At 41.6% G+C, this 13,111-nt stretch overlaps 2 protein-coding genes across 5 annotated transcripts in view; one reads left to right on the top strand and one right to left on the bottom strand.

Moving 5' to 3' along the window:
- Positions 1 to 1,966, top strand: part of nhsl3 (NHS like 3) — a 42,157-nt gene extending 40,191 nt beyond the window's left edge. For all 3 annotated transcript variants that reach the window (XM_034094076.2, XM_034094077.2, XM_034094078.2), the window contains one exon: positions 505 to 1,966. In XM_034094076.2, coding sequence (XP_033949967.1) covers positions 505 to 545 — 41 coding nt within the window. In that variant the 3' untranslated portion in view covers positions 546 to 1,966. The remainder of the gene's footprint in view (positions 1 to 504) is intronic.
- A 28-nt stretch (positions 1,967 to 1,994) lies between these two features.
- yars1 (tyrosyl-tRNA synthetase 1) lies at positions 1,995 to 12,589 on the bottom strand. Of its 2 annotated transcripts, none has more exons than XM_034094682.2 (14): positions 12,478 to 12,589; positions 11,656 to 11,722; positions 11,421 to 11,567; positions 10,490 to 10,665; positions 9,878 to 10,007; positions 8,579 to 8,659; positions 8,137 to 8,229; positions 7,917 to 8,052; positions 7,429 to 7,514; positions 7,188 to 7,317; positions 6,732 to 6,841; positions 6,429 to 6,622; positions 3,296 to 3,437; positions 1,995 to 2,693 (listed from the first exon to the last, which is right to left on the bottom strand). In XM_034094682.2, the coding sequence occupies exons 2-14, from the start codon at positions 11,710 to 11,712 to the stop codon at positions 2,583 to 2,585; spliced, it is 1,593 nt and encodes a 530-aa protein (XP_033950573.1). In that variant the 5' UTR covers positions 11,713 to 11,722; positions 12,478 to 12,589; the 3' UTR covers positions 1,995 to 2,582. The 2 variants fall into 2 exon arrangements, with proteins under 2 accessions (XP_033950573.1, XP_033950572.1); XM_034094681.2 differs by having other exon boundaries at positions 1,996 to 2,693; positions 6,732 to 6,844; positions 12,478 to 12,587.
- Positions 12,590 to 13,111: the final 522 nt, after the last annotated feature.

Genomic DNA, 13,111 nt, shown 5'->3' on the forward strand with positions numbered 1-13,111 from the left:
CCCATCCCTATTTGTTTCTATGATTTTCTGTCATTTGCTAAGTCATGACTCATGACATACAGCCTTCATCCGTGTGTTTGAGCGATCTGCTGCTGAGTGTGTTAACTCAAAACTGCTGATTCAGTACGAGCGTCAATCAATAGCTACCTCTCGTCATGAAAACACAAAATGCTAATTCTAGCATTACCATGATCCTGAACGGCTAAGCAGTTCTTTATTGCCTGAAAGCGTTTTGTTGTTTTTGCTATGCATACCAACAAGAGAAACTGCAGACGCAAGCCCCATTTTAACAGAAACACAACAGAAACACTGCTGGATTTTCCTTCAGCTTTTTTCCCAGTTAAGTCTGTAAACATGTGCTTCAATCAGCCTTAACCTGAAGCTTGTGATCCTGTCTCTGTGACTATACAGTATTACATACGGACAGAATACGCATTATGTGTGTTCCTGTAACTGTATTATGTCGATGCCATCATGTCTTACCTCATCTTTTCTTCTCTTCAGCTACGAGAGTGACAGCGGACACAATTGAAACACTGTTTTGAAGACTTCAAGCGACTCACAGCAAGGACTGACATCATTGAAAGACTTCAACTCAACTAGAGTGTGTCTCCAAAAAGCCTTAGCCTGTAACGGCCTTATTTATGCAAAAAAGAACATGTCGCTCCCAAATTTCTAATGATAGCTTTATTCTGGAGTATTTTTCTAAGCTATAGTTGATCTCTTATTGTCCCCTCAGGATGAAATGGTGTACATTGGCCTAACTGTAAATATCTAGCTTGTGTGAGATCGCCTCCCAGAGGTAGAGGTAGGTAGTGGAGCTCAGAGATGATAAAGCATTTCTGTACAGAGGTTTACTGTCTCTTAAGTCTTTTTTTGCTTGTTGTAATATAATACATAATTAGGCAGTGGCTGACGATGGCATCTGCTTTAGATTAAATGGACATTTATATCACCAAGATCAGAGAAAAACTCATCGTTAAAGGTGGGGTAGGTAATTCACTTTCAGAAACACTTTTTGTTATATGCCATGGAATGCTCTTAACATCCCGATAGCAATGAATACATTAAATGCTTTGACAATAAATACATAAACAAATGTCATCTGTGGAAGCCGTGGCGCTGTAAAAAGCACGACCAGTTATTTTAGCCTACCTGCCTGTTAGCCTTCCATCTCGTGCACACATTTATCTCGTGCCCTCTTTGGTCATGAGGAGGAGGGGCTCTGTAAGGAAGTGGAAGATTTGTTTCGGCTGCGTAGTTTCAAATTCTAGCCCACTCCAGCTGGTTTCTCCATTCTTACCTACCCTACCTTTAAATACAGTTTTACTCCTGCTTTTTTTTTTAACTTCGGATAGCTATATCTGGAAATGTATTAGAGAAAGATAAATTCTGCACAATAAAAAAAAGTAAGATGATTGTCAACTGAGACACTTTTGTAAAGCTTATAAACCATTTAAAAAGCATCTGATTACAGCAGCTGTCTTTAGACGCTTCTACACAATCTGCACAATCTGTTCCTGGGTTTAGTAAAGGTCAATCCATTCTGAGAAACACGTCAGGACAACGGTAACACGAGCGTCCTATTTATTTGTGTGGTTCTTTCCACTTGTAGCACTGTCGGTCACCTTTTCCTACCAAATATGAAATATTTTAGTTTCATCTGACAAACCGCTCTTAGGGCACTGGCTGTGATGTAGCCGGGATGATTGATACACTGGAGTAGCTGAGTGTGAGGTCAGTGTTTTTATTAAATGTGCTGCATCTAAAACTGTGGCCCAAGCCTTTTTTAGTGTTAAATCCAGCTTATCACTATTTGCACAGAATGCTTTCCCCCAGCAAAATCATCAGAGTGAATTATACTGACTCTTCGTAAAGGGTCACCAATCTTGATGATTATAAAGAATTATGTACAGTTATTACTTCTATAAATAAAATGTAAGTGTATTAAAAATGCATCTCCCTGCTTTGTTTCTTTAATGTGTCTCTTATATCACAAGTATATTTAATTTCACACAATTCAGCCAGCGTTTATTCAATGTTAAAGATGATGCATCATTTAGTTATGACAGTTAATGAGCAGATATTGATTTCTGTACACTATCCTCAATGCAACCGTTCTGTTTTATAACACAGCCCTGACATTAACCATGAAGGCAATTTAAATCACGAAAAGCATTAAAATATTAAGTCCCTTTTCACCTGAGATCCTTATCAGCTACTTCCAGGAAACAGTTGTTTAATAAAAGGTACCCTGCATAATCTGAGTAGCTGTATGTCTCTTTTGCAGAAACTGTTTTTGTATATTTAAGTGTGTTAGGAACACCATACAACACCAGATAAAAACAGAAACAGTAATGAAACACAGGATGATTAAGTGCATTTCTATTTAAAAAATGAAATGTTCTGATAAACTCAAAGCAAGGTAACAGGATTTGTCGAAGCTCGCCCGAAGAGACTTTTGGCATCGATGTCCAAGAAGACAAAAGAGATGAAGTTTGACCAACGTTGAAGTGGTGATTTGTTGAATCTCGTTTGTAAAGCAGCAGACAGGAGAAGCTTCAGAGGTGACTGCAAAGTTTCTAGCTGATGTTTCCTCCTTTGAGTGTTTTACATGTGATCTGTCCCAGTTTAGTCATCAGCTGGTTGTCTTTCCACTGAGCTACACACTCTTCGGATATCTTCAGGTCAGCCTGGAGAGACAGACAAAATCATATATAAACAAAGGTCACATTTTATCCCAATAAGCCGTTATTGCATCAAAGAAACCTCATAAAACACATCGATCCAAATTGGATTGTTAACCCTCAGATGCATAAGTGGGTCTTCTTTGACCTGGTGAGGTGGTTTTCTGGTTTTCTTAGAGTATCTTTGTAATTAAATTTGTTTATCATTTCATATTCCAGCTATTACTCAAAAAACATGTTTTGGATATCAGGCCATTCACATTTAAAATTTACATTTTAAGAAATTGTAGTTTTTGTATTACTACCCCAAGCTTCCATAAGTGGGTCAAAAATGACCTGCATGCATTTCTATGGAATTATGTTTTTTTTTCAAAATGTAAAAACAAATTCTAAAATTAAATATTTAATATTTCTAGTGTGAACCAAAATATAATACTAAATATTATACAAGTGATTTTTCTTAACCAAAATGACAAATGGCATAAAAACACATTATTCTAATACGGGTCCTTTTTGACCCACTTATGGGAGTGTAGGGTCCAGTCACTCGGGCATCTAAGGGTTAAAAGAAAAACGAGTTGTGCTTGTCAAATCTGAGTGAGACCCACCTGTACTTTCTCCCACACTTTCTTCTTTGGGTTGAGTCTCTCGTCTGGTTTTCCCGTCTCGTATCCCTCAACGAAGACCCGGTCTCCAGGCGACGACCCCTCTGGAGGGTCGAGAGGCTCCACCCTCCTGGGCTCCCCTTCACTAGAAACCAGATACAAGAGAGGGATTTTACACAAATACAAAAAAAACGAGGGATGGCTGTGTCTCTTGCTTCAAAATCAACTCTCCATTCAGAACATAGGGGGGCTACATTCAGGATCCACAGCAGTCCACTGAGTGCTAAGGAAGGCGATGTGGCAGGAACGAGTAAGGGGGGATTAGATTATCAACGATGATTATAGAGAAAGGGCAGAACTAAACAAAAAGGTAACATTTATTTATGCAACACTGCAAAAACTAAAAAAGTTTTACTCTCAAAATGTTAGTATTTTCACTAGGGCTGTCAGTCGATTAAAATATGTAATCGCGATTAATCGCAAATTAATCGCACATTTTTGATCTGTTCTAAATGTACCTTAGAGGAATATTTTTCAAGTTTTTAATACTCTTATCAACATATGAGTGGACAAATATGCTTTATGCTAATGTTTATTATCATTTGAACAATGACAAATATTCTCATGAATATTAAACAACAACCTCTGAACATTACAAATATTCGCCTCAATTCCACCTGGAACCTCTCTCATTCAATAAGCGTGTGTGTGTATGTGTATATGTGTGTGTGTGTGTGTGTGTGTGTGTGTGTGTGTGTGTGTGTGTGTGTGTGTGTGTGTGTGTGTGTGTGTGTGTGTGTGTGTGTGTGTGTGTGTGTGTGTGTTGGAGCTATGTGCAACTCAAGGCATATGCTCGAACGGGAGCTGCCTGGATGCTGCAATCATGTTGCACTATCCGTGCTGAGTGTGCTGACTTTTCGTACAATGTCCCACTGTCTGCTTCCTGCATAAAGTCAAATGCTCGGCGCAGTTGTGGCGAAATGTCGCTCCTCTGTTTTCATTTAAACAGCTCCTTATATCCGTCAGCGCAGCTAGCTAGCACCAGATGCTAACAACAACAATGCACGTAAGGTCTCTCTCTGGCCACACACACACACACACACACCCTCCCGGTCCTCCCGATGGCCAGTCGGTGCCTGCCGGTGAGCGTGGAAGTGTGGTCTGCTGCAAGCGGGCAGCAGGGGCGGGGCTGTCAGCATCAGCTTGTAGATGGTATTTTAAACTCGATGCGCTCTGAAACTACGGGGCGGCCGAGGAAAAAAAATACACATGCGTTAATCGCGTTAAAATAATTAGTTATTAACGCGTTAACTTGACAGCCCTAATTTTCACATTTCTCAGTGCCCTCGAGAATAAAAACTGGTTCTTGATGTATGACGGGGCAATTGTTTAATTCCCAAAGTACTGAGACTATCTACTGCATTTTACCGAAATGTTTTTTCAAAATAACATTTCTTAAAGGTCCCCTATTATACTGATTTTCATCAATATATCACAGGTCTCATATATACACAAAACATGTCTCTGAAGTGTTTGGCTCCAAACACCAAACCGATCATTGCAGCATTACCCACAATCCCCTCTGTTTCAGCCCTGTTTCAAAAGTGCTGATTCTCTGTCTGTTACTTTGGATGAAAATAAGGAGCCACTCCCCACGCCCCTCTGATGCCCCTTTCACACCAGCGCTTTTTCAGCTCCAGCTCGGAGCTGGAGCCTGAAAAGTGCCGGTTTTTCCTGTTCACACCGCAGCGGCGCCGGCTCTTAGCTCCGGCTCGGTTCACTTCCAGCTCCAAAAAATTGTCGGTCTAGAGGCAAGAGCTTCGGAGCTAAGAGGTGGCGTCGCTTACGTCTCTCTTACATCGAGGCGTGCAGGAAACTAAACCCACCTCCCATGGGTCGACTGTCATGCCTGCCTACAAGCAGTAGTGCCTATAAACACACTTTATAAAGTCAGGCAACACTAACCAGGCTTCGTGTGATTCCGTTCACTGTTATCCATCATTGTGGAGAGAGGCAGACGTGTTGTTTTGTATTATTGCAGCTATCGGATGCAAGTAGTCAGTTTAGCTTCGGTTGCTATGCCAACATCACCCGTTTTATACCAGAGAAACTTTCATAACAGCGTTGTGATACCAAACAGCGTCAATTCAGACTGACACACATTCACTTAGGCTAAGGGGAACTGGGGATATGCATCAGCTGCTTGTGTGAGTCGGACAGTGAATACTTTAGAGCGGCCGCTGCAGTGTGAGCTAACCGGGAGCTAACGGGAGAATAAGCTCCCGTGGAAGAGCAGCCAGCACTGCAGCGGTCGGTAAATGCTGCAGAAACACATTACTAAACAATGAACCACGGCACTCTGGAGCAAAGTATAAGGTTGGAGAAGTCGTTATTCAATTTATTCTGGCTTCGTGTGATTAAAAGCAACACGATCATCGACCCGACGCAGTTGTTGTTGTTGTTGTTGTTGTTGTGAGCTGCCGTTGGGGGGCAAATCAGCGATGTAAACGGTGACGTCATGACGCAGCAGGGGCAGCTCTGGGGCGCCAGTGGGCGGTGTGCACAGAGCGGGAGCTGAAAAGGGAAACCGGAGCTGAACCAGAAAAGCTCCCGCTCGGAGCTAGAAAAGGAAAAGCGCTGGTGTGAAAGCCGCATGAGAGATATTTGCTTACAAAGAACTCAATGGTGCTCTAGGAGGAGATTCAGGTGATAAGGTGGGGGGGGGGGTTACCTTGGTTGCTGATTGGCTAATGGTTACACAAGCCAAAAAGAGAGAGAATCTTTTTTCCTGAAACGTTCAGAATGTCTTTACACAGAGGGGACACATGGTGATGTAGAAGAGACATGAAGAAGAGGGGACACATGTTGATGTAGAAGAGACATGAAGAAGAGGGGACACATGTTGATGTAGAAGAGACATGAAGAAGAGGGGACACATGTTGATGTAGAAGAGACATGAAGAAGAGGGGACACATGTTGATGTAGAAGAGACATGGAAAAGTAGATCTTGCATACTAGGTGACCTTTAAGTTTTTAATTGAATCAGAATTGCAGATAACAGAATCAAGATATTGTGGTTTGATTCCCCCCCCCCCTCCATGAAGGAATGCGAGTGAGAAACAGAGAGCGCACTCACATGGAGGCACACAGCAGCATGGCCTGAGACTCGATGCCTCTCATCTTCTGGGGCTTCAGGTTGCAGAGCACCAGCACCAGCCTGTCCTGCAGCTCCTCCTGGGACACAAACGCCACCAAGCCGCTCACCACCGTCCTCGGCTCCGCCTCCCCCACATCGATCTTCTCCAGGTACAGCGAATCAGCATCCGGGTGCTGGGATCCAGAAAAAAAAACACGTGAACAAACACAGAGAGGCATGTTCATATGGAAAAAACACTCAAAATAGTTACTCAGGCATCAAGTGAGGATTTGAACGTCTTACCTTCTCCACACTGATGATCCTGCCCACCCTGATGTCCACTCTGGAGGGGGACAGGTCATCATCATCTCCCCCTCCGCCTGGTCCTGCCTTGGCACCTTTCCCTGCTGCTGCTTCTGATCACACACACACACACACACACACACACACACACACACACACACACACACACACACACACACACACACACACACACACACACACACACACACACACACACACACACACACACACACACACACACACACACACACACACACACACACACACACACACACACACACACACACACACACACACACACACACACACACACACACACACACACACACACACACACACACACACACACACACTAGCTAGTTGACCTCCTTATATGCATACATGCAGAACCAGCAACACTGCAATTTCCCGCACGAAGAGAGGGAACACAGAGAGGATGATGGGTAAAATACTGACTCGTCTTTGAGGGGTAGGCGGTGTTGGAGAGTTTACGCAGCTCCGGGGACTCAAACTTCTTTCTGATTGGGTCCAGCAGCTGGTTCAGTGACGCCTCCACTGAGGCCTTCAGGTCTCCTGGGTGCACCGACTAATACATTAAAGATAGCCAATTATTAGATCAAACCACAGTGAGAAAACAATCAGGGATAACTTTAAGATGCTTTTATTCTGTAAATGAACCGGCGTGTGTGAACTCTACCTCCGCTGCAAAGTCCTTTTCCAGCTCTTCAAACACAGTGTAGGTTTTGTCTCCGCCCCACTTGGGGTCTCTTTTGATGGAGAACTCTGAAACACATTTACAAATCACATTTTGTCAGACTGGCGCTTTTATCCAAACATGAGGACACACCTTCAAAACAGAGATACATCAGCTGCAAATAAGCCAAACCTTTTAAAGTGCTTCCTACAGAAATGGGATTTTCTTTCAATTTTAAATGTTCTATTTTAAAATTCCTAATATATTATTACTGTATATAGTTGTGCTGTGGAGGAGGCCCTGTCTTGTTCCTCAGACACGGTGTCCCAGTGGTTGTACCGACTTTTATTGCCCATTTTAACTTTATTTTATTCAGTTTTATTTTATTTAGTCAGAAAACCTAATTTACCCAAGGAATAAATCAAGTATTCTGATTCTGATATACTTTATACGATCAGAGTCTGAAGCCGAGGGGCAGAGTTTTTTCTCACCTCCGCGCAGAGGGAAGACGACATATTGGACGAAGGAGAGGACTCCGTTGTTCTCGATGTTTCCCGGCTCACAGAAAGCTCTCTTCAGCTTCTTCTTCACGTCTCCAGCCGAGTCCAGCAGATCGATCTTTGACTCCTGCAGCCAAAGACATAATGTTATGACGACCACAAAACCTAGAAGAAACTATTCATAGATTAACTCTTTTTGACAGTGACGTACTTCCTCTGAGGAGCTCATCTTGGCGCCCGTCAGGCCAGGTACCATCGGGTTCATCAGATGGGAGCGCTTAGCGTAGCCCAGAGAGGGCAGGTACTGCAGAGAGAGAGAGAGAGAGAGAGAGAGAGAGAGAGAGAGAGAGAGAGAGAGAGAGAGAGGGCTACAAGTTTTATACAGATCCCATTATGAAAAACTGTTTCCTTCGATCACCCAGCGCCATTAATATCTGTGCTTTATGGCAACACCTGTAACTTGTAAATGAGATGAGTAAATAGGTTTTTAAGTAAAAGAACATTAACACACTCACAGCTTTTCCTAAACTAATGAAGTTACACAAGAGCTAAGAGGAATGTGTTAAAAATGAAATAAAAGGGGTGAGTTATGTAGGGAGGAAAGGGGGTGAGGAGTTTGAAATAAAGGATGCAAAGACTGAGGGAGACGGTACCTTCTCTGCCAGAGTGAAAATCTTCCTCTGGTCAACGCCTCCAAACTGGGCGTCGCACTTGAGGTACTCCTCATCCAGAGCCTGAAGGCACAGATAAACTATGTCAAGTCACTGCAAATATAACTTTGAATGACAAATTACAAAACAAGTTTAATCAAGATCTGTAAGTGCACGCAGGAGCATATACACTAGCTGAACTGACCTTTTATTTTTCCAAAATACCACCATTCATCATAGCCAGGGGCGGACTGGCCATTGGGAATACCGGGAGTTTTCCCGGTGGGCCGGTGCTGTGCGTGGGCCAGTGGGCCAACACATTTTATTATTTTTTTGCCTAAATCCTACCGGCCCACATTTGTCAGTGTTCCGGCCACTCCCTGGCCCACTGGGCTGGGATGGGCCGTTTTGATAGGCTACCTATGTTCTATCCATCAGATAGTTTCACTTTCACACATCAGGCCCGTAGCAGCTGTCACTGCGCAGTGAACGATCAGGAGTGAGTGACTGAGAGACCTAGCTGGCAGTTGCTTACAGATGGATAAACAAGCTCCAAAGCGTAAAGGCGTTTTTGTATAGTTTGTGTATACAGTATTGTAGCGAGCCCTGGGTTCAGAGGGAGGGGCTTGCATGGGGGGGGGGAGCTTGCCCCCGGACCCCCCTAGAGGAGGTGAGGTCCACCACCTGCCCACACCCCCTGTTAAATTGTCTCACATTGAGGATGCTTCCTATGCCCATGTTTTATTCCATGCGTCAAGCCAGGCAAATTGGGTCCAAATGTTATTGCATCAATGATCTGTTAACATTAAAATCACTAAATATATGTTGTAACTATTTTGCTCTAGGCAACTCAAGGGCTCAGGTAATGTGATTACTATATGAATAATGGTCCAAAATAACATAAAATGCATAGGGTTTTTTGTTAAGTTACATAGTTTCGTCGCCGGCCGGCCGATACATGCCGCGCATTAAGTGGGCCTGTCTGTCAATTAATCCCCGGGCCACTTTTTCCCCCAGTCCGCCCCTGATCATAGCCAGAAACATTCAAAATGTTCTTTGGATTTTCCATTTTACAACGGTCTTTGAACAAATCACATGTGACAACACTTTATTCTACAGAAATCATTCGAAATGCGACAAAAACAAACTATTTGCATGTACAGCACATGCAGCACGTTGATGGCATTATGCCTGTGTTACACAATAAAGAACTTAATCTTTGAGTTCTGTCTTATTGTAGAAATGAGTGTGCTGTCCACTTAAAGGTACACACACCATCTGGGTTACTAACAGTGTAATTACCTGCAGTCCAGGGTAGAGCAGGCCGCTTAGCAGCGGATGATCCACCTGCTTCACGACCTCCGCTCCGGCCTTCTTAGCATCGTGCTCCGTCACCATGGAGGACAGGCGGTACACGTCCAGAGTGTACTCTCTGACAAACAGGAAGACACACAGAGCTAAAACATTAGTTCAAAATGTTTCTCAACGCGTTTCTTGGGTTTCAAAGTGAGTCTATGGACACACAGTTAAAGACACAAAGAAAATGAAATTCTCTCAATGTTTCTGGTTGCTCTTTTTATTTCCTTCCTAGAAAAATTGCCCAATGTAATACTAAGTTTTTTATCAATTAATCCTGACAAGTATTTCATATTTTCTTAGTCATAACTGTTGCATATTTTTAGTTTATTTTTAGTTTATGCTTGACAGTTTCTGGTTCATACCGGTGTGCTTGTCTATTCTACGGAGTGTGGAGTTGAATCCAGTGTGTCCTATAATAAGACAGGAACCATCTTTCTGAGTTTCTGAATATTATAAAGACGTCCTTCTGTGTCACATCTGCCTCTCTGACGGTATTTGATGATCAGTTAGCTGTCGTATATGAACACAGTCTTCAGTTCTGTCAGAACTACTGACCTGCTGAGCTGGAAGTCGGTTCCTTTGACGAACTTGAGTTTATCCAGAGGCACGCCGATGCTCTCCAGCATGGCCTTGATCACCTGCTCATAGTACTTCACCCTGAGCTCCAGCAGCTCCCAGGGGGCCTTCATGTTGTCCAGGAAGGCATGCAGGTCTGCAAACAGAATAGTGACCTGAGGAAGAGAAGAAGAAACAAAAGCACAAAGATACTTGTGATGAGAGCTTGGACAGAAGAACATTAATTAGATCTATTTACCATTTTTTATTTTTTTAAACATAGATTTTTATTTTTTTATGATTGAGTAAGTGTTTAGAAATCTGTCTTCGATATTTCGAAGACAGATTGAAAAACGGTTGGCATCCCAGATAATATTGCATCCCTACTCACACAAGCATTTACAAACATGTGACACACACACACACACACACACACACACACACACACACACACACACACACACACACACACACACACACACACACAACACACACACGACAATGTTGGTGCAAAGTATTTCTTAAAATAAACGGATTTGTGGCTCCATTTGTAAATGCGCTAATTGTTTGTTTTATTGTGTATTAGTACACAATATCTGGTTTTGTACACAATATCCGTTTTGTTTTTTTATTATTATTGCACATATTTTATTCCATTCTATCACATTGTAAATACTGCCATATTTCATTTTACTATATTTTTGATTATTTTTAATGTTATTATAGTTTTTTTATAATAGTTCTCCATTTGTGTTTTTTTTATTTTTTGTTTTACTTTTATGTATGCACCACGACACCAAGTCAAATTCCTCGTACGTGTCAACCTACCTGGTAATAAACCTGTTTCTGATTCTGATTCTTCCGACATTGTTCTTTCAATACTCAAATAATATGTCATTAATGTTTTCCAATTTCCAAGAGATCCACTCACCTCACATCCTGCCTTGAGGAAGTCTGCTATCTTGGACATGGGGACAAAGTAAGCTATGTGGGGTTTCCCAGTGGTCGCTGTTCCCCAGTACACCTTCACCTCTCTCTCCTGAAGGACCTGCTTCAGCTTCTCCTCTCCCAGGACCTCCTGCAATACACAAGGGTAAGGGTTTAAAGACAGCGAGCTACAAAGGGACTTCAGTCACTGTGACTTCATGTTTGTTTGCTTGTCCCACCTGGAGGTTCCTGGTAATGAGCTGGAGCTTCTCATCCGGACTGAGCTGATCTGCCATGGCACAGAGCCTGATGAGACGGGAGATGAGATATAAAGTATAAATCAATCAGAGTCAGGATTATTGTACATTTTAACATGAAAGGAATTAGTTTTGGTGTAATCGAACATAGACTAAAAACACAAAATAGAGAAGCAAAAGCATTATTTAATTAAAGAATATATACATATTAATAATATATTTAAAACCGTTTAAAAAGAACGAGCCAGGCAAGAAGGTTTACAGTATAACTAAAATATAATATTCAATGCAGTTCAAACTCTATTAAATCAATGTTAGTTGATTATTGCTCTCAGCCACAAACACAAATATAAGGTAACCCAAAAATCTGTGGGAATCCAACCTACATTTTGCCATTTTATGGAAAGAACTGATTTCCTATTAAACGAATTTACCACAAAGCTTTGAGGTATAGGGATTTTTATATTAAAGTAAGTTAGCAACTGGGAATCATCACGAAACAGGGAGCTACTTGCTAATGTTAGCTTTGTTTGTTATGTATTACATCTATAGTTTATTCTATATTTCAATACTTTTTACTTTAATCTGTCATCTGTTCTCCTGGCCAGCTCATCCTTAGCTGGCCAGCTCATAAAGAATGAAAAGGTTAGCTAATGCTATCTGGCTAGCTGGCAACACAACCATGTGCAGCTAACGTCAGTTAGCTCCGGTGATGTTTCGGGTTATAATTACAATTTATTTATAACATACATGTTTTCAGTTAATCCAATGGCAATATCAGTCTAATTTAACGCCTGTACTCACCTGAAATCCTGTCTTGTTGCAGTGGGTCGGTGGTGAGTAAAGCCGGTGTGGAGGACCTGTCAGTGTTGCATCAGCGCGAGCTTCAGCTCTGCTATCGATTCACTTTAGACTCTAGGCGAAAGCAATCGAGTGCAGAGCCTATGATTACGACACACGCAAATGCTTCGTTGTTGTGTGTTATGTATTTATTTATTTACTTATTCATCTATCTATCTATCCATCGATCTATCGATCATCTTAATCTTTTTTTATCAACTTGGGTCTTTGGAGCCGTTGAAAGACCAGGATATTTAGCCAGTTGCCTGCTTTGTCTAGTTGTAAACCAGCCTCTTTCCTCAGACTTTGAACAATAATAAATACACAAAATAAGAAAATACAGAATACATTTGAGTGCTCAAATATATTCAGTATTCTCTAATATACAATTGCAATAGGCAACATACAAATGTAGAAATACACTACAGAAACATATTGACATTTAATTATATGTAATCAAATGTCAATATGTATATATATATATATATATATATATATAATTATATACAATATATATTATATACAATTTATATATAAATTGCAATATGAATGTTCTACTTCTTTTGAAAATAATGCAATCTGATGTTTCTGTAAATGC

This window comes from Pseudochaenichthys georgianus, chromosome 11 (assembly GCF_902827115.2).
Source record: "Pseudochaenichthys georgianus chromosome 11, fPseGeo1.2, whole genome shotgun sequence".
NCBI classification, from domain to species: Eukaryota; Metazoa; Chordata; class Actinopteri; order Perciformes; family Channichthyidae; genus Pseudochaenichthys; species Pseudochaenichthys georgianus.

Bases quoted from the DNA above. Each gene is read 5' to 3' on its own strand.
- yars1 (XM_034094681.2), bottom strand. From the start codon at position 11,712: ATGGCAGATCAGCTCAGTCCGGATGAGAAGCTCCAGCTCATTACCAGG. The intron at 8,230-8,578 runs GTACCGTCTCCC...CTCTCTCTGCAG, and splicing joins TTTTCACTCTGGCAGAGAAG to TACCTGCCCTCTCTGGGCTA. The intron at 8,053-8,136 runs GTACGTCACTGT...CTTTGGCTGCAG, and splicing joins AGATGAGCTCCTCAGAGGAA to GAGTCAAAGATCGATCTGCT.